Source organism: Triturus cristatus, chromosome 1_2 (genome assembly GCF_964204655.1).
Source record: "Triturus cristatus chromosome 1_2, aTriCri1.1, whole genome shotgun sequence".
In the NCBI taxonomy this organism is placed as follows: Eukaryota; Metazoa; Chordata; class Amphibia; order Caudata; family Salamandridae; genus Triturus; species Triturus cristatus.
In genome coordinates this window covers 1079360624-1079384747 of record NC_140580.1, presented here as the reverse complement: position 1 = coordinate 1079384747, position 24124 = coordinate 1079360624, and the positions used below count along the sequence as shown (strand labels likewise).

Below are 24124 nucleotides of genomic sequence, written 5' to 3'. Positions count from 1 at the left end.
TGTTGAACAAAGGAATTGTGTACATGTGCACTGTTACCAACATCTCTGTTCTTATGCCCTGCTTAACTGTTTTTGCACCACAAAAAGATTATTTTGGGAGCACGTGGGTTAGAGCTACTGATGAGAATTTGTATTAGGTGTAAAGCTACTGAAAGCTTTTGCAGTAAGCAATATTTTCTGTCCTTAAATGGGGCAGTAACTCAAAACATTGAATTTGACTTAAATGTGTGGAATCATTTGGTTTGACAGTTTTTTTTTTCTGGGCTCAATATTCCAGTTTGCCTGCAACCTTAAAGTGATTTACTGGGTAAAATGTTCTTCGCCATAGACTATTCATGGGAGAACTCTCAATGCATGATGTTAAAATATATCAACGTTTTAGTTTGTTGTGCTCTGTGCAAGTATTTCTCTCCCTTCTTCCTTACTGCTGGGAAAGTGCTTGTAATGCAGGTGGGACCAAAACAAGATTAATCCAAAGATGCTGTGACTTAAAATGTTATCAAGACCAGAAGTAAATATTCACTTCATTCCTCTCACCTACCCCACTCCCCCCCCCCCCCAATCCAGCATCACAAACCTTTGCACCCCCATTCATGTTTTTCCACCTATCCCCACACACACACTTTTTAGGCATTTTCTGTATTGTTCTCTCTCCCATTTCAGTTTTTTTAGTTCAGGTTACTCATTTAATTGCTTTAAAAAATATATATCTTTAGCGTTTGCCATTGTAGCCTTCATGCAATGCATATGGTGCAGTGGTTTCTTCTTAGCGGCAGATCTCACAGGGCCTGTATATCATGTTTCTTTCCTCCCTGTGTGAAAATCCAACTGAGGTCCAAAGGTGGAACTGGTAACACTGTTGCCATCTACTTTGTGGGTGCCCCCTGCCACATTTGCTTGAGAGGGATTCAGGAATGTGCACAGTAGCCTTTTCAGCATTGCCTATTCGACCTGTATAACTTTCAATTACATGCAACTTTAAGTACCTCTTTGTAGGAAAGCAGACATTTCGTAAAGCTAAAGTTGCATTGGTGCAGGATCACCTATTTAAACTTCAGTCATTACCATACTGCAGTGGGTGCTTCTTCTTCGGAACACGACCAAACATCTCGGAGCATCCTGGAGTTCATCCAGCTCTTCAAGCCAAATCCCCAAGAAAGGCAAGGTGCAAAAATTAATCAGTCACAGTTAGAGTGTCATGCTATCTGGGGTTCCAGTAAATCAACATTATTGCCTGATGTATTTGTACAGGGTAGCCCTCCCAAAAATATCAGCCTTGTCACAGTAGTTGAAAACTGCACCATTTAGTGTTAGTAAATGCAAACCTTTTTTTACTATCTGAGATTTTGCAACAGGCTGTTCTTTGAATGCTCCTTTTTCATTGCATCACAAAAGGTGGTGCAAGTGCATCATTTCTACAGCAGTACGTGAACCATCAGTGTCTTTGGCTCATTGACTACTGGAAGTTGAAGTTCAACATGTACAGCGAGCTACAATCATTGAACCTTTGGGTTCTCCCATGAGATGGGTGTCTTGGTCCCCGGTATATTTATCATTTCCAAGTGAGGAGTTCTTCTCAACTCCTCACAATCCGTTGAATCTATCCTCCTGATTTTCTCCAGATGACTTAGGCTTGCAGGAATTTCTGATCACATAGGAACCTCCTCTTCACCTGTGTTTTTGACTAATGTATAGTTAACTGTGCAATGTAGTGCTCAATAAACTAGTGAATACTGGCTGTGTTTTACCATCCTTGCCTGCTTCATCAAGCGAAGCCGTGTCTCTTGAGGAGGCGGTTGTCCCAGACCCTCTGAATCAGAGAACAGCCCCATTAACCAATGGAACTGCCTCCTTTTCCTGGTGGAGACTCCTCTAAAACGCTAAAGTAGATACAGCAACACATAGTGGTCTGGTGATAGTGGTCCACCTCCCCAATGAAATCCCTTAACCTACACCTCATCCAGGTTTGGTGCTGATCCATTTCGCTTCCCATCCTTGAAGGGGCAATTATCCAGCCCTTTGCAGGAATAAAACGACTAGCATTTTTAGGTCTCGCCTGACCCTGCGCATGCGCTGGTCTGGCGAGACTTATATAAAGGGCTCCAAAAAGTGCTAACAGGTCAGCATAGAGCTACAGTGCATGTGCGCGGGCGCCGCGCTTTGCCGCGATTACTTTCACTTTAGCGGCCGCACGGCGGCTTTGATGTTTGATCGCGATCACTTTTACTTTCGCGCCCGCTTTGCTTAGCCAATAGGTCTCGCTTTTGGGACCTTATAAGTATTTAGTTGTGCAACTGTTGCATGGCTAAACACTTATAAGGTCCCAAAGGCGAGACCTATTGGCTATGCCAATGCTTGTTAGATTTGGAAGGAGTCAGATCGAAGTGTGTAAATACTCACAAATCTACAGGTTTGTGAGTGTTGACAAATTTACAAGGCTAACCACACCATGTTCTATTCGCTCCCACAGCTTGAGTGATCACGTCTAATTGTCCGCAGTAGTAAAACCACATGTGCCTGTTGGGAATCATTGTATACATTCCTGACATGTACTCATTTTCGTTTTTGGCAGAAAATGCCTTTATGACTCAGACTGCGGCGTTCAGATGCCTCCTATTTGGCCTTCTCTATGCTTCAGGGGTGGTCATTAAAGTTCTCTCTTCAGTTGCTTCCCATCTATGCATGCAGGCTGTACACCTGTGCCTTTACAATAGTGATCGGCAAATTCGTGTCTCTGGCCAAGACCAAAATCCAATAATAAATGTGCAAAAGGCTACACAACTTCGTATGCAGTGAGCATCTAGTAGTCTCAACGAGCTCCTTGCTGAGGTCTGGTTTCTAGGAGTTCTGCTGGACACTTTTCTAGTAATGGTCTATCCACTGACAGAGAGCAGAATCATTAAGATCTCATAGATCGCCATGGTAGGAGTTCAGGCAATGCTACATCTCCTCTGGTCCATCTGAAGCGAAGTCTTGCAGCACCATCAGGCTCTTAAATGTGAACAACTTTAAAAAGCCAGCGCTGAAGAATATAATAATTTCAAAAGAGATTATGTAGATTGCCACCTTTATGAAGCCGACCCCTACAGGACTCTATCTGTTCATCCCTTTGTTTTAAAAGTTATGATAAGGACTGACTCTTCTGATGACTGTGGAACTCACTGCCAGGCACTCAACTCTCATAGGACGCAGTCCACACTAGAAATGACGTTCCATATAAATGATCTCGAAATGACCGTGATGTTCATCAGACCGAATTTATTTCTTCGCTGTTTCAAGGAAAAATGATCTGCATCCTCTCAGGCAGCACTGTGGTGTTATTTTGTTTGAACAAAGGAGGGTTGCTTTAATTTTTGTGCCAGTTAGCTGGAGGACCCTGTGTTCAAAACATCTTTCTCTTGGCCTTTCATCTGGCTGGCAACCCAGATTTCTAGGTAGCCACCCAGTGCAGGTTGTGACATGCTCCTTCTAAATGGCTGTTGAATTAGAAGACCCTTCAAACTATTTTCTGTAAGTAGGGGTGTGCTCATTTAGACCTGTTTACGGCAGAGGACAATCGCTACACCCTCCGTAGGCATTCATCTAGGAGCAGTGTTGATTTCCTAGGGGATCCTCACAGATTGTTTGGGTGGGGATTACTCCCCTTTCCCATCAGCTCATCTTTGACAGGAATCTCCTAAAAGTCAGACATTCCTGCATCCAAGGAAGTTTTGCTATTCAGATCTGATTCCGCCCTTCAGAAAATGCGTCTAGCGCTTTCACAGGTTTTGAGTATCCGATTCAGTTGGAGGAACAAAATCTCCATCTCTGTCTACCAATGGTAAACTTAGGAACCCAGGTCTTTAGAAACTAGCGTATGCAGGTACGCGATTGTCAAATGAAACATTACTGTCATTTTTAAGGCCAGGAAAGAATTCAGTTGGTGTGTTAATAATTCAGATGGGTTTGGTTTTGCCACTGAAAACTGAAAAATCACCTTATCTCATTACAGGCCATTCTTTGATTGTGTCTTAAGATTGATGACGATTAGCCCTAGTTTCTTTCATGCACAAATAATTTAAACCTACAGCATAATACGACATTGATTGCTTGACTAAGAACACAGCCACTTATTCATTATTTTGTGAGGAAGGATTGGTGATTTCAAGCTCTATCTCTCTTTCATTGATTCATATTTTGTTTTCCATAAAGATAATGTGGTGTAGAGAACAGTCCCTTACCTTTTGTAAGCATTACTCACAATATGCACTTACTCACAGTATGGGATGTTCTTTGTGGCATATTTGCTTGAAGTCAGATTTTGCATGTGCCATCTCTTTTTTCCAGGATATTTGAGGTTGTAGAATCAAGTTGGGAAAGCAAGAATCACTAAGTAGAATGAATTGCATCTATAGTGATAATAAATACTCTTATTTTTTGATTTCCGTACTTGACTCACCAGCCACACTTGGTAAACATATGCTGTGCTGCAAATTCTACAGCGCACAAAAATGTATGACAAGTGGGCTGGCTAGATGGCGATGCGATTGTAATGGACCTGTGCATAAGCAAAGGATGCTCGTGCTGGGTCTCGTTGGGGAAAGTAATGGCATTTTCAGGCCCTTCATGCAGTATGGTCATTTCACAACCAGTGAATGATGTAGAGCAAGAATGTTGTATGCTAGAATCACCATGATTGCTTGCTGCATTGTCCTAAAAACAAAATGTTGTCTAGACCGTTTTGTAAGTGATGAATAGATAGTTTCATGTTATAATGTACTTGGCCTTGTCCAACTTGCCCAAAGCTCTTGGTCATCGTCAGTAAATGGAACGTTGTTAGACTTCTTGTTCTGTTCCATAACCTAGGCCTAAGTAGCGACCTTTTACCTACATTTGTCCTACCTTGCTCTGCATAACAGTTCTAGCACTGACCTTTTACTCAGTTATGTGCTGAATAAATGTCGATTGGTTTCCTTGAAACTAGCCTCATTTATTTTGCATGAGGATTCTTAGTAAAATCCCCTGCACATGACGTGCATAACAGGATTAACATACTCTGTACAAAAGTCATTGCTATCTTCATCCTGGGGCGACCAGGCTACTATGCAAAATTACAGTTCTTGATTTAGGCTCATCTACATAATCGTACTCACAACATATTGATTATGGTAGAACCCCAGAGGCTGCCTTTTTGGCATAAAAGAACCACACCTTCACTAGTTAGTGAGAGGAGATGCTTCTACGCTGACACTGACACAGAGGTTCCTGCATGCTGAAGCTTCAACACGCAGTGGTCCAACATCCCTTGCGGGGTGTCCAACTTGTGACAATGACGGGGTCCTTCATTCTCTCCCATCAGTTAATGGGCCTGGCTCTTTCCTGGGAGATTCTTGGCTTCACACCCACATACATGCTAGGTACTCTTAGGTAGGGTCCGCATCATAGGAATACGCAAAGATTATTATTTTTATATATGCCTGCATATATTCATTACTTTGCAAAAACAATTGATGGACAGAATGCAGCACAATGTCATACATTCACCCCAGTACAGAGATCTGGGCCTAAATCTATTGTGTTTTTGCTCACCATGCCATTCCAGTTTGGACCCAGCCATATGCAAATCAGTCTTGACCCTGCGCCCAATGGGAACAGTCCAACCCGAACTGCCAGGCCAGGTCCTCCCTGGACTGGAAACAAGCATCCTAGGACCGGTTTCAGGCTTTCAGCCCTCATCAGCCAGGATAGCTTGACTCCAGTGGCATGGAGAGCACGGAACCCACATCTGGGCATAATCGTCCCACTCGGTGTGACAAATGCAAAAACAATTGATGGACAGAATGCAGAACAATGTCATACATTCACCCCAGTACAGAGATCTGGGCCTAAATCCATTGTTTTTTTGCTCACCATACCATTCCAGTTTGGACCCTGCCATATGCAGATCAGTCTTGACCCTGCGCCCAATGGGAACAGTCCAGCCTGGACTGGAAACCAGCATCCTAGGACCGGTTTCGAGCTTTCAGCCCTCATCAGCCAGGATAGCTTGACTCCAGTAGCATGGAGAGCACGGGACCCACGTCTAGGCATACCTGTCCCACTCGGGTTGACAAATGCAAAAACATTAATGTTTTGATTTGTTCTGCATTCCATCCATCAATTGTGTGTCTTTTGCTTTCTCGTCCTAAGTGCGCCAGGTCTAAACTGGGGTGGCATGGTGAGCAAAAGAATGATGGATTTAACCCAGATCTCTTGATTGGGGGTGAATGTTTTGATTTGTTCTGCATTCCGTCCATCAATTGTGTGTCTTTTGCTTTCTCGCCCTAAGTGCACCAGGTATGCCCAGACGTGGGTTCTGGACTCACTGTGCCACTGGAATCAAGCTATCCTGGCTGAAGAGGGGTGGAACCCCGAAACCGGTCCTAGGAAGCTTGTTTCCAGTCCAGGGAGGACCTGGCTAGGCAGTTCAGGCTGGACTGTTCCCAAGAGGCACAGGGTCAAGACTGATTTGCATATGGCCAGGTCTAAACTGGGGTGGCATGGTGAGCAAAGGAATGATGGATTTAACCCAGATCTCTTGACTGGGGGTGAATGTTTTGATTTGTTCTGCATTCCGTCCATCAATTGTGTGTCTTTTTATATTCATTGCTTTAGCACCATGGCTGAAATGTATCTACTGTTCACTCTTTTGGTGTTTGTAATCTCTTATGTTTGCTTCTGTCTACTGATTGTTGCAGCACATATGTTTTCCGCTAGAATGACGCTGGTTCAATAAATACTTATTGAAATGTCCCCACCATGTATTCTGTATATCTCTCGGAGACTAAAGCTAGCATGATTGACTGAGCAAAAAGTACTGTACTGTTTCCACAATCCCTGAAGCGCCAAGGGTTGTCCAGTTCGATGGTTGTCAGAAAATATTCGCTCCTTGGTAAGGTTAGGGGGCTTATGGTGGCACTGTGAGCTAGCTGGTCTATAGGCCTACATATTCTTTTGGGGTATCCAGAATCAGTCATTACACCAATCCCTTAGTTTGTTGTCCAACAAACGTGCAGATCCTTTATAGTTTTAGGAACTACACCACATTCTCATATCTAGGTGCTGTAATGCAGGCAAATAACTGTGTTTTTCTGTGGCTTAGGAAGAAGACTTTATACCATTCGCTGTACTGAACATGATGATGGGCGGAGGAGGGTCATTCTCTGCAGGAGGGCCAGGCAAGGGCATGTTCACCAGGTTGTACCTCAACGTGCTCAACAGGTTTGTGTCTGAAAGCGCTGGTTGAGAGCTTTGATCCATGCAAGGTACCATAACTGTTGACTTACCTTCTAATTCTACACTGAGGATGCTGCCGCGGTTTGGTATTATTCCTACATAGGAACAGTTACTTGTATGTTTAATTCCTGAAGTACATTAGAAAACTGCAGTTGACGCAATTGTGCATGAACTTTTCATTATTAGCATCCTTCACTATTTAAGATAAAAGAAAAACATTGGTTCTGTTCACTAAACTCAAAGCCCTTTGTATTTATTAACCCAGAAAGTGACATGCTTATTGTAGAAGGGATATCCAGAATGTTACGAATTTTGCAACATATTTTTAAATCCGTTGCTATGGTAAGGAATTTCTGTTCTAAATAATGTTGACCAGATAGTATACCTTGGCAAAATATTACAGCCCAGGGCAAAATGTGTACTTCATTCTGTAAGCAGATCTCAGATTGTCTTTCTGTTTCCAATTCAATATGTAAAGATGTAGCTGTACTCTGTTAAATGTTCACATTTTTTCTTGTAATGTTGACTAGCTGGCTCCGTTATGTAGACAGCACGAAAAATGATGAATTGAATGCTTAAATCAGACCCAACTATTGGTAATTACTCTGGGCTTCCGTCTAATGGTGTTATCTTGTCTCAGATAGAGGCATCCGCCATATGCCAACAAGTTTTTGCCCATCCGAAAAGGGGTAGTCTAGACCAAAGTAGCTGGGCGTGTCCACTTTGAACGGGAACACAGGCAACCTCAGAAGGGTTTGTTTTGTTAGTCTTCATCAGTGAATTAAAGCTTTGAGATGCTCATGTACATTAATTCTATTTTCCATCTTTAGACACCACTGGATGTACAATGCAACTTCATATCATCACAGTTATGAAGATACTGGGCTCCTGTGCATACATGCCAGTGCTGATCCAAGACAGGTACTTTCTAGACTGACTGATCACCTTCATTGATGATTACATTTTGTGTCACTTGATGCTTGTTTACAATATTCTTTGTATGAATGAAATCCCCCTAAATGCATACATAAGAATAATTATTTTCTCTCTCGTACTGTAAATCAAAATAAAACGCCTTGGGTTGAATGGAAAAAGCACTGGTGTCCTGGTGTTTGTAAAGTGGACATAAAAAGGGATGACCTGGAACATCAGAATGATGTAATTAATGTCATTGGAAACCTGCCTGGAACAACTTTTTACATTACAGTTTGCTGCTAGCTCTAAACCCCCAGTAAGGGGGATATATTGACCCAAGAGCTCCACATTAAGAGAGCACCTACAGTCACATTTCCTCGAACACTTGATTCAGTGATTTCAGATCATTTACAAACTATCCAAAAGGACCATAACTGACCCTTTTACATATCAGACCACCGATCATCCAAAACCAAAAAAGTCATTGTGTTCGTGTTATGTTTTGTGGATTTGTAAAGCACACTATCAACTGCGAGGATATCCAGGCGCTGAGCAGTTGTGTGCCTAGCCCTGCCCATCATAGGTCGGTTGATTGAAAAGCCAGGTCTTCAGCTTCTTGCAGAATTCAAGAAGAGAAGAGGTGGCTCTGATATGGAGTTAAGATGTTCCACGCTTTAGTAGTGATGTAAAAGAAGACCGATCCTCCTGATCTGGTTTTGTGTATGTGCGGGATATGTGCAACTAGGAGTCCTGCGGAGTGGAGGTGTCTGGGTGGTTGGTGGAAGAAGATGCAGCCGTTCAGGTAGGTGGACGCTAAGTTGTGTAGTGCCTTGAATGTGTTTGAGGAGTTTGAATTGAGTAAGTTTGTGTAACGGGAGCCAGTGGAGCTTGGTGTGGTGTTGTGATGGGAGTTCTGTGTGGCAGGTTGAGGATGTCTGGATGCCGAGTGCTGGATGGTTTGTAGTCTTCTAGTGAGTTGCCTGGTGATCCCATTGTAGAGGTTGTTCCCATAGTTCAACTTGCTGGTGACTAGGGTATGAGTGACAGTTTTTATAGTATTGCTTGTGAGCCATTTGAAGATCTTCCTTGGCCTCTTCAGGGTGTGGAAGCAGGATGCAGTGATGGCGTTGAATTGTGCGGTCAATGATTATTCCAGAGTTCCTGGCATCGGTGCTGGGTGTGGGTTCAAATTAGTCGCCCACCAGTTGGAGTCCTATGGCGAGGTGTTTTTGCTACAGATCACTACTTATGTCTTGTCAATGTTGAGCTTGAGACATTTCGTTTTACTCCAATTAGTGACTTTAGTCACACAGGTGTTGAACTTGTTTCTTGTGTTGGGGGTCTTGTCCGGAAGAGAGAGTACGAGTTGCGCGTCTTCGGCGCAGGAGAGGATGTGGATGTCGTGTGCACAGATGACGTTGGCTAGAAGGATCATTCATGCGTTGAAGGTGGGGATAAGCAATGAACTTTGAGGCACTCCGTAGATGAGTTTGCGGGCTTCCAAGGAGTAAGGTGCCAGGATGACAGCTTGTGTTCTATCCATTAAGAATGAACCCATCCAGTGGAGAGCAGGTTTTTAGATGCCCATCCAGTGCAGGTGCCTGATGAGGATGGGGTGTAAGACCGTGTCAAATGCTTCTGAGATCCAGGACAATAAGGGCTCCTCGGTCAGGGATCATGTGGATGTCATCTGTGGCGACGATGAGTGTTGTTTTTGTACTGTCTTTGGCCTGAATCCGGACCGTGTGGCATCGACGAGCTGGTGGTTGTTGAGGCATCGGTTGATCAGTTTCTCAGAGACTTCAGTCGGGTATGGTAGCGGAGAGATCGGTCTGTTTTCAGGTGTGGCTAGGTCAACGTGTGGTTTTTTGAGCAGAGGCATTGCCATATAAGGAAGAGAATACTCTAAATCATATGATCAGTTATTTTCAGACTCTGACCTGCATGGGAAATTAACAATCTGAGGATAACTAATAATATATGTTTATAATAATCACAGACTGTGCTTTATACGAATGGCAATAAAATACTGTACATTTTCCATTGGTAACATGTTCTGAAAACTGAGATGGCAATGGCCGAAGGAGCATTTCATGCCACAGTTGGTCTGGGCGGATGAATTGCCTATGAGAGACCAACATTGAAGCGGTGCTGTTGGATGAAAGATGATGCTGTCTGTAAATGTAATGATTTTGTATTTTACAGTAGTCCTCTCCTCTTTTAGTAACCATCTTTGGCTGTGTATAGGCTACAAGAACTTCTTCCATACTGTTCTAATATTTACCCCCTTTTCATAGGTCCGAGAAATGGTAGAGATCATTACGAGGGAATTCACACTAATGGCAGGAGCAGTCGGGGAGGTGAGTGGCTACACTTCAGCTTGTTTTTAATTTTTAAATCAAAGGCTGACCGTATCAGGAAACCTTTATATGTGATGGAAGTGAAGCACACAGGAATTTACCTGATGCTCAGTGGACATTATACGGAAGGCAGCCTGTATCATAGAATGAATTTGACACCCCCTGACCCCCAACATCAAGACCGCATACCAAAATTCAGTACATTTGGTAGGAAAACTAGACTTAAAGACAGGCGGCAAGAAGGATAAGTGTGCCAAGCAAAGCTTTCGTTGTGGCTGTGGAGTGCAGTCTCCAATTCTGCGGTCCATACACCTAAGGGAACCCTTAACTTTGACATTCTGTAGCTTCTAGAAGTATAAAAATAAATTCTAAGACCCGTCTGTACCAACGCAGTTTCCCATGGACACATAGCGTCCATCTCCAGCTAGACATTCTTACACCAAGGTTCTATTAGCCGAAAAATCACATTTTATTATGCACAGATATTCAGGACATGTATGAAAGAAATATTAAGAATGGTGTACACTGGGATAAAAGTAGGCCTGGGCGGTAAATTCCGTTCCGCTCGCGGAATTTGCGAAATTTCGGTAATTTCGCGTTCCGCGGAGAACGCGAAATTGCCCAAAATTCTGCTTTCCGCGACTTTGCGAAATTTTTTCTTGTTCGCGTTCTCAAAATGCGTGTTCGCGAGATATTCCTTCCCGAGCACGCAAACAGCAACTGTGAACAGGAAAAAAGCATCGCGAACAAGCAATACCGCGTGTTCGCGAAATTTCTACGTGTTCGCAGAGATTTTTTACCGTTTCGTGGAGATTTGCGTAACGCGATTACGCAAATTCCGCCCACCCCTAGATAAAAGGGCACCTGCGAAAACTTTTTTTTTTTCTTCTCACCCACAAGGAGGAGCTGTGTTCATATGTAGTTTGAGCCTAGATGCCACCTACTACAAATGAGTACAGACTTAACCTTTATACTAAGCAGAGCTTAATGTGTGCAGGTATTTGCCGGTGTACGACCCGGGCACTTATTTCTAAACACAAGCACTTATTTATGAGTACGCCACATGGTGGCGAACTCTGCCTATTGTTGAGAAGAGCTCAGCAGTAGAACTTAAAATGTGATAACACTAGCACTTCCAGGTCATCGCGACAGCTTAGGATGACCTGGAATAGTTCAAAATATCACACTTCGTTTTAATGTGATTGTTCGTAAGTAGTGCTAGCCCTGGCATTCGGAATAATCTCTGCAAACAACAAATTTACAATATTTCGAAATTGGTTCAAAAAGCGATTTTGGCACTAAAAGACTCCATCTATAAAAGACTCTGTTGTTGGTAACTACTGGTGAAGGTGGAAATATTCACAGACACGTGGCTACCAGCGGGAAAGGAGCAGGGCCCTTCTTAGCAGTTTGGCTTTTGGCAGATTGGAATTCTTGTATGTGTTTGCCATAAAGCTGAGAAGAGTACACTTCCCTGATGTACCCTCAAGTTTAGACTCCTTCACAGCAGATTTTGAAAAACAAAAAACGGCCTAAGCATATGGAGGGTGTGTGCACTTGGATAACAATGTTTAGGTCTCCACTGTGACGTTGCATATGCTCGTGAGAGACATTGTAAACAACAAGGGGCTTGCAGCACACCCATTACTGAACTTTGATTGGCTTTGTCACTCTTATTTGCTACCTTCTAATTGACACGCGCATGCTGGCTTCACTACTTCTTCTTTCGGCTGGAGCATGAACCAAGTACCGATTGCTTCAGCTTGATTGCTGTCCGTGCGCTGTTAGTGCTGTGATTGAGGTACTACTTTTCTTTTCGTATCCACAGTCGTCCTTGTTGAAGCTCTTGCCATTTGTAGCTTTGTTTTACTATAATACACACACGTCAAAAAAACACTTTTTTCCTTTGAAATGGATGTTTATAGTGACAACAGATGTAACCTGTTTGTTTTTGTTTTTTACAGTACGTTATCTGCTTCCAAATGCATTTTCACTAAGACATGGACATGAGCACGTTCCTTTCTTTGTGATAAGATTTTTTACCAAATGTATCTTATTTTCTTTTTTATGCATGTGGATAGTAACTGATTTGCTCAGAATCACAGGAGTGTTGTGCCGACACCTAACAAGCATTGGCTAAGCCAATAAGTCCTGACTTTGAGAATTTTGTCTCTGCCATTGCTTTTTGTTCAGGCTGTACAGCATGGGCATTGCCAACTTTGGCATTGATTTGTAGCCATACTGTATAGCAGTGTGGCTGCTATGCAGCATGGTTAAAAATAATAATGAAAAAATGTCTATGATGCATCCAGCGCTAATGCACTTTTAGGAAATAAAAAAGGGCATTAGCCCTGGCTGTATAATAGGGCTTGTTTAAAATAGTTTTGCCACACTGAAAAGCATCTGCACTGCTGTCTTGTAGGTCTATAACAAATTGCCTAAAGTAACAGCTCATGTAGGCGAGAACTGTTTGCTGTGCCGATGCTTGTTTTACATTTGAGTGTTAACAGATGCCTGGCTTTATCCACATTATCTCTCAAAGGAGCGCAGAGGTTGTGGGGGGATTTGATATACCAACAGTTTGCGTTCTGCCACCATTGCCTTTTGACTCCTGTACTTAGACGGGAGCAGATTGAGAATCACCCCAGTCATCTAGGTGCCTCTGACTGTTACTATCCCTAAAGCAGCTGCAGAATACTGAAAAAAACACACAAAGTGAAAGGGAAATCATGAGAGATTATGCATTCTTGAATAACCTACAAAGCATTGTTAATGGAACTATTTTGTGCACAGTTCTTATTACTCCACAAAATGCTTTGCTTACTGCACGAACACGATTTGAATCCCAAAGATTTTTTTTTTTTTTTTTTTAATTGAACATTTTGCAAAACGGCCAATACAGCCAACAAACACAGTAGTCCACATTAGCATGACAACGTAATACAGGGAGCTGTCAGGTTGTGTATAAAGAAGACATAATTCAATGGTCAACATGTCAACATCTTAAGTCATCATTGGACCCGGGAGTTAAATTCTTAATGTTTTTGCAATCTGATTTAATTTTGAAGTGCTTAACAAGGAGGCAGTGGTCTAGTTAACGTGTAAGTGCCACTCGCGTTGTGACAAGGGTCTTTTCTGTTAGAAAGTGAAAATCCAACATAACCAGAAGGTTTCTAAGACAGCTGGGGTGGGCGTCTTAAAGGGTACTGCTTATTGTGATAAGTTTTATAAAAGGTGTTTATCTCAGGACAGCATTGTATATGTTTAACGTATAGGGAGACCATTTACTTCTGTCTCCCTCCACTGACATTGCCCTGCTTCATCCTCCAGCCTGTTCACTAAATAACGTTGCGTCTTTCCCTTTTCATCGCTTGACAGCAAAGACTTGGTCCAAGGCTGGGCTAAAATGGTTTTTCGAGGCAAGAGAGGTTAAATGCCGTCAGAAAAGATTGAGCTCTTCATGTGTAATGCAATGCTAGGATAAAAGAAAAGACAGGCTCTTGGGCTACCGCATATTGCGGAGGGAGGCGATGGGCAAACTATGTCATCTAGTGGTATGTTTCACCTCTCTCCCTACAATTGCAGTGATGGAAAAGACAGACATGAAGACTAAAGAATGAATAAAGTGGGTTGAAATGGGGGGGTTTGGAGAAGAAGGGAGATCATTGTAAGGTAAAATAGAGTATATTGTCTTGCATCAACATGATAGTTGAACAAAATGTAGGTTTAAGTTTTCTTGGTTCTAAAATGTGTTGTTTATTTCAAATCTTTACTTTGACTCTGTTTATCTCAGCCCCTCTCCACTGCCCTTCTTCCTGTAAAAATCTATAGTGAGAGGGTTGGGGAAAATATTCCTCTTGCAACCCCAAATGTTTTAACCTGGATGACTCCAGCACATACATCACTACACTGGGCGATACACAATGGAAGTACATTTAGAGGTGAAACATACATACCCATACTGAATTGTTGGGTGCTTCTTAAAGGACCCTCAAAGAGGTGACCACAGCCTTCCTTCTAGAGCTCCAATGGAGGAAAGCTATGGGTAAAAGTAAACTTGATTATTTAGGTGTGACATTCGGGGCCTTGATCCCATGGAAACATAGACCGCTAATGCTGTATAAATAGTACAAGGCTTTAGTGCACACACCATCAACCAAATCTTCTAGAGGTAGGGCTTACAAAAGTACCAAGTTTGGCACGACCTTGCTATGGGCCAGGAACTCTCGAGCGAACATATACCGATGGTTTGTCTTTCACTGCAGGTTGAACTGGAGCGAGCAAAAACTCAGCTGAAGTCAATGCTGATGATGAACCTGGAGTCCCGGCCAGTGATTTTTGAGGACGTAGGAAGGCAAGTGCTAGCGACCGGCGGAAGGAAACTGCCAGATGAACTGTGCAACCTGATCAGTAAGTCCTGCGATTTCTTCTCTGGTTGTAGTTTTTTGTCTTTTCTTTGCACTACCTTTATTGTGCAGAAGATTCAATTGTGGGATGTTGCACTGGGAGAAATCTGGATGTTCAGCATGGAGACTGAATGTCTGGAGGTGCATGTAATACATTTTTGTTTCCTATAGCGCTCTATTGCCTTGACGCTAGATCTGTCCGCTCGTATAAAAACAACATGATAATGGTGTTTGGTCACCGCTTATGGAGCTGGTGAATTACTAGAACTGCAACTGGGTTTGCAGTGAGGTCACCTTTCACATTGTTTGTCATGCTTTTGAAAATAAGAACTCTTTTGGAACTGCTTAAGCACGAGCGAAAGAATTGTTCTTTTTCAAAGCCCTTTGAGACCATGCAGTTGAGTGAAGCCCTGGAAATGCCAGTGACTGGAAGTTTTAGTTTTAATGCCTGGTGGAGTTTGAATCCAAGACGCATAATGCACTTTATAACTGGTGGCAAGTTCATTTACCCAAGAAGTGGCCAATGTGAGCAAACGGAGGCTCCATTGATCAGCCGCCTGCAGCAATTTGCTGAGGATTATTGAGGCGATCTAATAATGCTCTGCTGTGGTCTGTGGGATACAGGAAGGGGCCGCACAACATGGTTGAGTTTTCCCACCATTGCTTTAGTATAATCTTGAATGGTTTTCTCCCTGCGTTGCTTCTGTGCCTCGGATGGATATTTTGATCAATTCCGGAGTTTGATTTATTTTTCTTTCTGTAGGTTTGGTGACATCTGAGGACATTGCGAGGGTTGCTACCAAGATGCTGCGAAACAAACCGGCTGTTGCTGCTTTGGGAGATCTAACGGAACTGCCAGATTATGATCACATACAGGCAGCACTTTGCAGCCGAGATGGCAAATTACCTAGGACATACCGACTATTCCGATAAAACCATACTGTACAGAACCAGAGTATTAAAGTATATATATTTTTGCTCTTTGTTTTTGGAATGTTCATTACCAGGAAAAACATAATGTAAATATGCAGAGGAAACTTGTGGGATCCTTGGAGAATAGTTTAGAAGTGTTTTTATAAACAAAAGAATGAAACATTTACATGGGGTCATCACTGACCTAGTAATACAAGGAACATTGTATGACCTCTTCTAAAGTATATGCACATATTGGGGGAATATTTTGCCTTTTGTTTTGTAGGGATTTTGTATCTGTAGAATGATTACACACGGTTCATTTCATTTTTTCTGTAGCTGTGTCTCTGGTTCTGCAGCCTCTCACTGGTGTCTCCCAAACCTTGCACTGCTGAAACCAAGTATTTCTTCCCGACAAGGGTTCTACCATAGTTTTTACGAAGCCTTCACAGAGGGCTATGGATATTGAATCTTCGACCTAAATTATCCATGCTTTTGCATCCCATTTACTGGTGATCCGAACTTCTAAAAAAAAAATGCGTTCTTCCTTTCCACATGTTCAAAAGAACCAGGTGGTGAATGAATATAACGTTAAACTGTGATGCCAGGAGGGACTGGTGCATGCATCAAGCATCCAAAACATGCCAGGAGGGACTGGTGCATGCATCAAACATCCAAAACCTGCCAGGAGGGACTGGTGCATGCATCAAGCATCCAAAACATGCCAGGAGGGACTGGTGCATGCATCAAACATCCAAAACCTGCCAGGAGGGACTGGTGCATGCATCAAGCATCCAAAACATGCCAGGAGGCATTGATGCATGCGTCAAGCAAACGCCATTTTCATGTATAGAAGTATGCATACACTTTCTAAACTAATGTACCAAATCAGTACCTCATTGGAATATGCAATGCACAGGAGGTTGCATATTAGTCCTGTAGGAAAAGGGCTGGTCCGGTGTCCCCTGCGGCGTTCTTAGCAGTCTGCACCTCCTGCCATCAGAAGTGCTGCCAAGCCCCAAGCGTGAGCCATGAAAACTGGTATTTATTAACCTTCTAATCACTCCACAAGGATAGGACTCTGTTTTGACTACTTTGTGACATAAAGCGTCAGTATGAATAGGAAGGTTAGAACCGTATGTTTCACGCGATCTAGCATAGCCAATTTATTTTTAAACCGGGTTTACCGTTTGAAGAGTTTCTTTTAATTCGCATTTTCAGCTTGAATTTCTTTATGCAAGAAAACTAAGTACAAATAATATTATTTAAAGGAATTTAGAAGGAACCTTTAAACAAAACAAACCTGCAATGCAAATGAAGAGAACCAATAGCTTTTGACAGTGTTATCGGAGTGTGTTCTCAGATCCCAGTTTGGCCCTTGTCTTGAGAGTGGTCATTGGTTCTCCAGGGGTGCTTTATTCTGCTGTCAGTTTTTAGGATAGATAAAGGGGTAGAAGCTTCTTTGTGGCATGATTAGCATGGCAGAAAAGTGGGAACGAGGAGAGCATTTGCAATGCTGTAGAGGCCTTTGGTAAAGAAGACTGTTCGGTGGGAGGGGGATACTTTGTTGTGTCCTGGTCTTTGTTTCTGAATGAGCCACTTCCCTTAACGGAGGAGTTTGTTAAACATTGTCTTGCTATATATCTTTGACTGCAGAATACTTTGGCTTTGCCTGATGTCCCAGAAGCTCCATTATATTTCTTTAGCAATTTATCCTTCCGTTACCATTGTTTTTATTCACATATTTTTCTGTTAGCACTCATTCACTTGCTTTTTTTTTTAATCTATTGAGCTACTGATGTTGCCTTAGTTCTGTGGTCAGGCAGCAATTCCTCCTTATTCCCCGAATAGTTTCTGATCTCTGCATTGGATCTGGTTCTGCCCTTCCTTGCCCAATCATACAAGTGGAGTGAAAGAAAAAGAGGGTCGCCAATTTATAACGGTTGCTCTTGTAGGGCATTTTGAGGTAATCCCTATCCTCCAAACTTGCTTTGGGCTGCTAATTTACACCTGCCTTTGTGAAAAGGTATTTTTCTTTGTGTGGTAGTTGTCTGAGATAAGGTTGCGTCTTTAATCTGGTATAGAAAATGGACGCAGTGTATGGATAACACCTTACTCCATTTACGTCCTGCTTTTGGAGCCAGTGCTTTTGCGGCTCTTTCTGTACAGTTTTTGGCTCCTAGCTAGGAGCGCAGCTTGTGTTCTTTCTAGCCTGGTTGGCGTACCTTGAGCGAGAGCATATTCTTTAGCCAGCTGCTCTAGGCCTGTATCCTTAGTTGCTTCTTTGTCTTTTTCAATTTTGGGACTTCATGGTCCAGTTGGTTTCTTTTCTGAATTGTAACATAGCCAGTGTTAATTGGTATCTCCATCTTTGCAGAATATTCCGCACCACCCCTCAGAAGGCTTTTTTTACCCTGTGGAATAACAGGTTGGTTTTTTTGGAAACAGGTGAAGGTGGCGGTAATTCCTGAAGAAGATTGCTCATCGGCATATTCAGCAACTTAGAGCCTGTCTGAATTTATCTCTTCCAGGATGAGTTGTCTGAGAGAACTATCACAAATAGGTGAATTAATTCACTATTTAAATGTTTTGATCCATTTAGGAAAAGCTCTTTCTTTGGCCCGTCATTTTATTTTTAGCTGCACCTTGAAGTATTTGTTTTGTGTGTTCTTCTGACACTAGAGCACCTTTGAGCCTGATAAGTTCTGCAGATGTTGCCTTTTTTGATGATTAAAATGTGATTCTCCATTTACAGAAAATATCCAGCTGGGAAATAGTGGATTGTTGGGATGCCATCTGACCAGATCTTAAGCTGGATGGTTGGAATACTAACCCATATGAAGGGGAAAAGTCAGTGGGAATAAATATCAAAGACGCTAAAAGAATTGACCTAAGGAAATGTTGGCTGGATATTTAGGAGGTGGTTACATGTGAGCATAAGAATTTAGCATCCGTGTATATATCCCCGGGTCAAGGCTTTGATAAATCCATGCTTTGAATTTCAGGAGTTGTGCTGCTGCTATGACATACCTGGTGGCCTAGATGCAAGCAAATGACCTGAAGGCTTATCCGGGATTTGCCTGTTAAGAGTGATTATTAAAAAAATTAAATATTTGTAACACTTTAGAAATATAATCAAGTACCAGAAGACCCATTAAACGTTCATGTCTTGGTTTTGTCTGCAAGGTAAAACTGCTGTTTAAATGTGTTTCTGGTGAGCACTGAACTTACTTACATATATATATCCCTGTGCCTTGTTTCGCTTCTGGTTAGTTTGCTACCAAATTTCTAGTCGTATGTTTCTGTATATATTCACTTGTATGCCAAACCAGTGTCATGTACAGTAGAACATTTTTAAGAGTGTATTGTTGCAGTTCTGTGAATAACGCACAGTTTTATTTTCAGAAATATTATTAAATTATATCTACCAGATGCTGATGTCATTTTTTGTGTCTTGAAATGAATGTGTTTTTTGGTTTACCCTATGTAGCTTCACACTAAGAATAACCACTCCGTTACGTTTCAAAGTCTTTCTCTGTTAGTTGTATATGCAGTGCAACAAATACAAGCTCGTTTTGTACATTGACAGTAGCTTCATTTGAATGAACCTCAAGTCCTTTGAATAAGTACATGATTTGGAAAACTGAAAGGCTATTGATTGGAGGATGTGGCAGCTTCTCGATGGGACAATGCACTTAGGTTGAGAAACAGGTGGAAAACAACAGTGTGCCTGAAATTGGTTTTAACTTATCTGTGAATCCAAATATGGGTTCTTTCACATTTAAAAAAATGTGTTTTAACAGCATCACCGTAAGCAGAGGGCATCTGGCTACTTGAGCTGCCTAACAATGGCCTGAAGGCTGCAAACGAGCAAGAAAAAACCTCATTGTTTAGGATAGGTGCAGTGTACAAACCTCAAAGTAGTGGTGGAAGAAATAGCATGAATCTGGCTTAAGTAAGGACAACGAAAAACATTGTAGAGCACTAAAAGTTTATATCCTACATCCAGCATTGCAGATGTCTTCCAGACAAAAAATTCAGTAGCCCGACTGTTAATGCCTAGAGTATTCTTATGTTCAACCCTTTATCAAAGGATGTGCGAGGAACATATTTTTTATTCATTTAATGTTTTGTAATCCTACGCGCACCATAAGAACGATTCTACATACGGACAAGAAGACCTCTACAATTATCGATGGAGGTGTAAATCATATGGCTGAAAGGAAGTATAACTGATTCATCCAGCAGTCCTTTCACTGAACAGTGAGATGGTAGTTACCATATTCCCACGTATGTCTACAAATCAGAAGTTTTGGTGGATATAAAGTAGTTGCTGCAGCAAACCAAGTCGATTTATAACTAGCTGATTTGCTCTGGCCCGTGTTCACAGAAAATAATCAGACCCAATCAACAAAGGAGATTGTTTCAGTGGAGTAAGGATAGGAAATGTGTGTAGAGAAGATGAGGCACACTGTAAAGAGCCCAAACTGATTTTTCTGAATTTGTTTCTTGCCAATGGATTGTTTTCTATGGTCTTAGAACTCATTTTGCAATGACTTAGGTTGGTGGGGCCTCATCTAGCCAAAGATCAATTCTTTTGGTATGGGGGTCTTTTCCATATTTATTGAATCCAAAAATCAAATCATTTTCTATTAGAAATACACTCGTAAACATATGGATATGATTGGCTTGTGGAGATTTGCATCTGGGACAGACACCTCAACATTTGTTTATAAATGCACTGATACTTCATGGTACTGCTGCCCGTGTCTTAAAGTGTCTAATGTGGAACTCTGAGGCCATATTTAAGTAAGCCTAGATTTTAGTGATTTATGCCACGTATATTCCATATTTGAGACGTCTGCTGCCTAGCCGTAGCAGTGACCTATATTGTTACTGATGATTATTTTGTCATACATTTGAGAGACTATGCGACTAGTAAAGATGCAGTCCTATATCCTGTCCTCAAACCATGTCATTGGTTCTCAAATAGCTTCCCAGTGAGAAAAAAGGCATAGTGCAAGCTGAAAATATGTAACCAGAATTGGCAAAGCCAACAGGGTTTGCCTATGAGAGCTATTGGCTCTGGCAATGTTTTGGAGCCATTCTGTAGAGCAGTGTGGATACTTTGTAGTGTGGCTAAAACTACTTTTAAAAAGCGCTGCAGCCAGGGTAATGCATTTTTCTTTTTGAGTGCATCAGCGCTGGATGTATCCTAGTCCCTTAACTAATATTATTTTTAAACATGCTGCACAGCAACCACGCTGCTATACAGCATAGCTACAAACTTTTGCCAAAGCCGGCAATGCCCATGCTGTACAGCATGAATAAAAGGCAATGCTACTTAGGACTCAGCGCAACACCCCTGCGATCCTGATATCTGTTGTCCCAATAAAAGCAGATAACATCTGTTGTCACAATAAGCATCAATTTCAAAGGAGTAAAGAGCGGCTTTGGCATATGGGTGGCATTGTAAAACGTAGCTGCAAAAGGTTCAACAAGGACGACAAAAGAAAAAGTAAAACCTCAATCACAACACGATCAGATGAAGGAGAGCAATCGAGCTGAAGCTATCCGTATTTGGTCCATGCTCCAGCCGATTGAAGAGCAATGGAAGCCACATGCGCTGACAAGCCAACAAATGTTGAGCAATGAGCGGGCTCCAAGCCCCTTGTATACAATATCTCTCGCAAGTGAGAGCACCTGCGCTGTCGCAGGTAAGACCTAAAAATGGAGTGCATGCTTTGGCATGTTCTTGCGAATCTCTTTGTGTAATAATCAACATGTGAGAATGTTTGGGCGAGCTTAGTAACCCATTCGCATTGACTTGTCTGTGTTGATAGTATATTGAAGAAATCCGGAAAAGCTGTGTTCTATGCGAGTGCTTATGTGATGTCCGTGTCCTCAGGTGTTGACGTTAGTCTTTATTAATATTAAACTTTGCATTGGTTTTATCCTAACAATTTTACAAAATCTGACAACTAAATTGAAGGGGATAGTCAGGGCAGTCTGTTACAAATTATTCACCACAAAATCCTTCAACGTAGGTCTGCTACCTACACCCAACAAGATTGAACTGAATAACCAGATAGATCTCATCTGCTGTCATTATTCAAAAACGAGAGATTATTTTGTCAGCTGTGTAGCCCCTGCAAAACTTAAAGCTCAGAAACACACTGCCAAAAAGCTGTCGTTTACAGCTTGTTTTTACACTAGAGGAAAAATAAATTAAAAAAATTGGAAAGACTTTGGTAGAAATACAAATTTGCCAGTCTAAATCTATGCTGAAGAAAGCTCTTCAAAATGGAAATTGAAAACTTCTGCGTACCCGTCTCGTAGCCTTTCCAACCTTAATAGAGCTAACATCAAACCCAGGAAGAGTGCGCTCCCCTCCTCTATGAAATGCTACCGTTTCCTTTAATTGTTTCCTGCAAAACTGGCGAACTGAAATCAAACCTCTCCAGTAATTCTTCCTCATCGCCCATCTTTACTCCCAAAATAACCATATGGAAATCATTTCAAAAGCTCAACTCCAAAGATCTAGCCACATTAATAAAATAAATGTGACCTATCCTATACTTCAAACACAATTCCAGCCAAAACAACCAAAGAGTACTTCAATATATTTACACAAGTCAGACTAACACTAATCAACACATCTCTAGTTCCGAACAATTTAAAACTAGGTTGAGCTCACCCATGCTCAGAAAGCAAATGAAGACCACTCAATCCTAAAAACCAAACATTAAGGGCCCATCAGCAACCTCCCATGGCTAGGAAAAGCCATTAAAAAATGTGTAACCCTGCAACTAAGCATACATTAACAAACATGACTTATTCTCCAATATCAAATATAGATTAAGAGAAAAATACCGCTCTAAAATAGCCACCCTCAAGATCTTAGACGGCTTCTACTGCATCCTCGACGAAAATGAAGTATGTCTTCTGGATTTATCTGCAGCTTTCAACTCAGTAGACATTGCTCTTCCCTCTCCTCCTCAAGATCCTGGAGCTTAGAATGGGCCTCAGAGGAATGGTTCTAAGAGCAGCGGGTGCCAACTCGTAAAATTGGTAAATTACACATTAACTGAGAAAATCTGTATGCGAAGCCTCTCTTGAGCTGCTTCTAAATCATCCTTCCATGAAGCTTTTTCAATACGCTGACCACACACAATACACCGATGACATACAGCTATATTTAAAGCTATCTTTGGTGAAAGACTTGCACACCCTACATAAGGATCTGGAAATATTTTGTGCATTAATGTTCCCAGGGTACCTGAAACTGAACCCATCAAATGGGAATTCTCCTAATCTCTCACAAAACTACCGTCAAAATGGATCCTACTCTGCTTATAGAACTATCCTTGTTGGAGGCTCAATCAAACAGTCAAATCCCTTCGTTACATACTGGACTCCTCCCTTACCTTGTCACTACATGTCAACAAAATGAAACAATTGGCCAACTTAAACTCAAACATGTTCTCTCACCTGGGCAACTAAGATCAGCAGCCCACACCCTGGATGAAAGTGTTTTTACAGTGACAAATGTATTCCTGTCAACCTCTTTGTCTAAAATTGTAGGTTATGTTACTTATTGTGGTTGATCCCATTAAGGTGGTCTGAAAATTATTAGTGCCTGTAGCTTGTATAATTATTTTGGGGCCAAAACCCTATTGGACAGTTCCACAATCATTGTATGATGTGATCAGTTATGTCATTTAGTATGTCATAAGTGATGTCATTTAACATGTCATGAGTATGTAATATGAGGTCATAAGCAGTGCGTGGCAGAGGCGCAATTTATAGTTAGCTCAGTAAAATAGAACTGGTGAATTTGAGTGGTTGTTTTGAAACAATAGTTTTTGTATCAGTACAAGGAGTAACAAAAACTTCCCTTTAACCTTTGTTTTTTTCTTGGTCCCACTTGACTGATCACCTCAAGACCTTTTGTGGAAGGACCTGAGGGAGATGAATTATTTGTTAAAGTTTTGCAAAGATTCGTCAAAATGCGCCAAAGTTACTAGCAAAACAAAAATAGGCTCTTCCTAAAGAAACTGACCCAATCCCTGAATCCTACAAAAACCCTTACCATTCCTTACATACCCCTGAACCACAAAAACTTCTTACTGTTCCTTACCCATCTCTGAACTATAAAAAAGCATTGGCATTGCCAATAGGTCTCGCTTTTGGGACCTTATAAGTATTTAGTTATGCAGCACAATATCCGTGGTGCAACAACATCAACTGTTGCATGGCTAAACACTTATAAGGTAC

General features: G+C 41.8%; 1 protein-coding gene across 1 annotated transcript in view; it reads left to right on the top strand.

Annotated features, from left to right (window-relative positions):
• PMPCA (peptidase, mitochondrial processing subunit alpha) overlaps positions 1-19277 on the top strand; it is a 69403-nt gene extending 50126 nt beyond the window's left edge. The window contains exons 9-13 of the mRNA XM_085613102.1: positions 7121-7239; positions 8085-8175; positions 10467-10529; positions 14795-14939; positions 15699-19277. Coding sequence (XP_085469228.1) covers positions 7121-7239; positions 8085-8175; positions 10467-10529; positions 14795-14939; positions 15699-15868 — 588 coding nt within the window. The 3' untranslated portion in view covers positions 15869-19277. The remainder of the gene's footprint in view (positions 1-7120; positions 7240-8084; positions 8176-10466; positions 10530-14794; positions 14940-15698) is intronic.
• The last annotated feature ends 4847 nt before the right edge of the window (positions 19278-24124 follow it).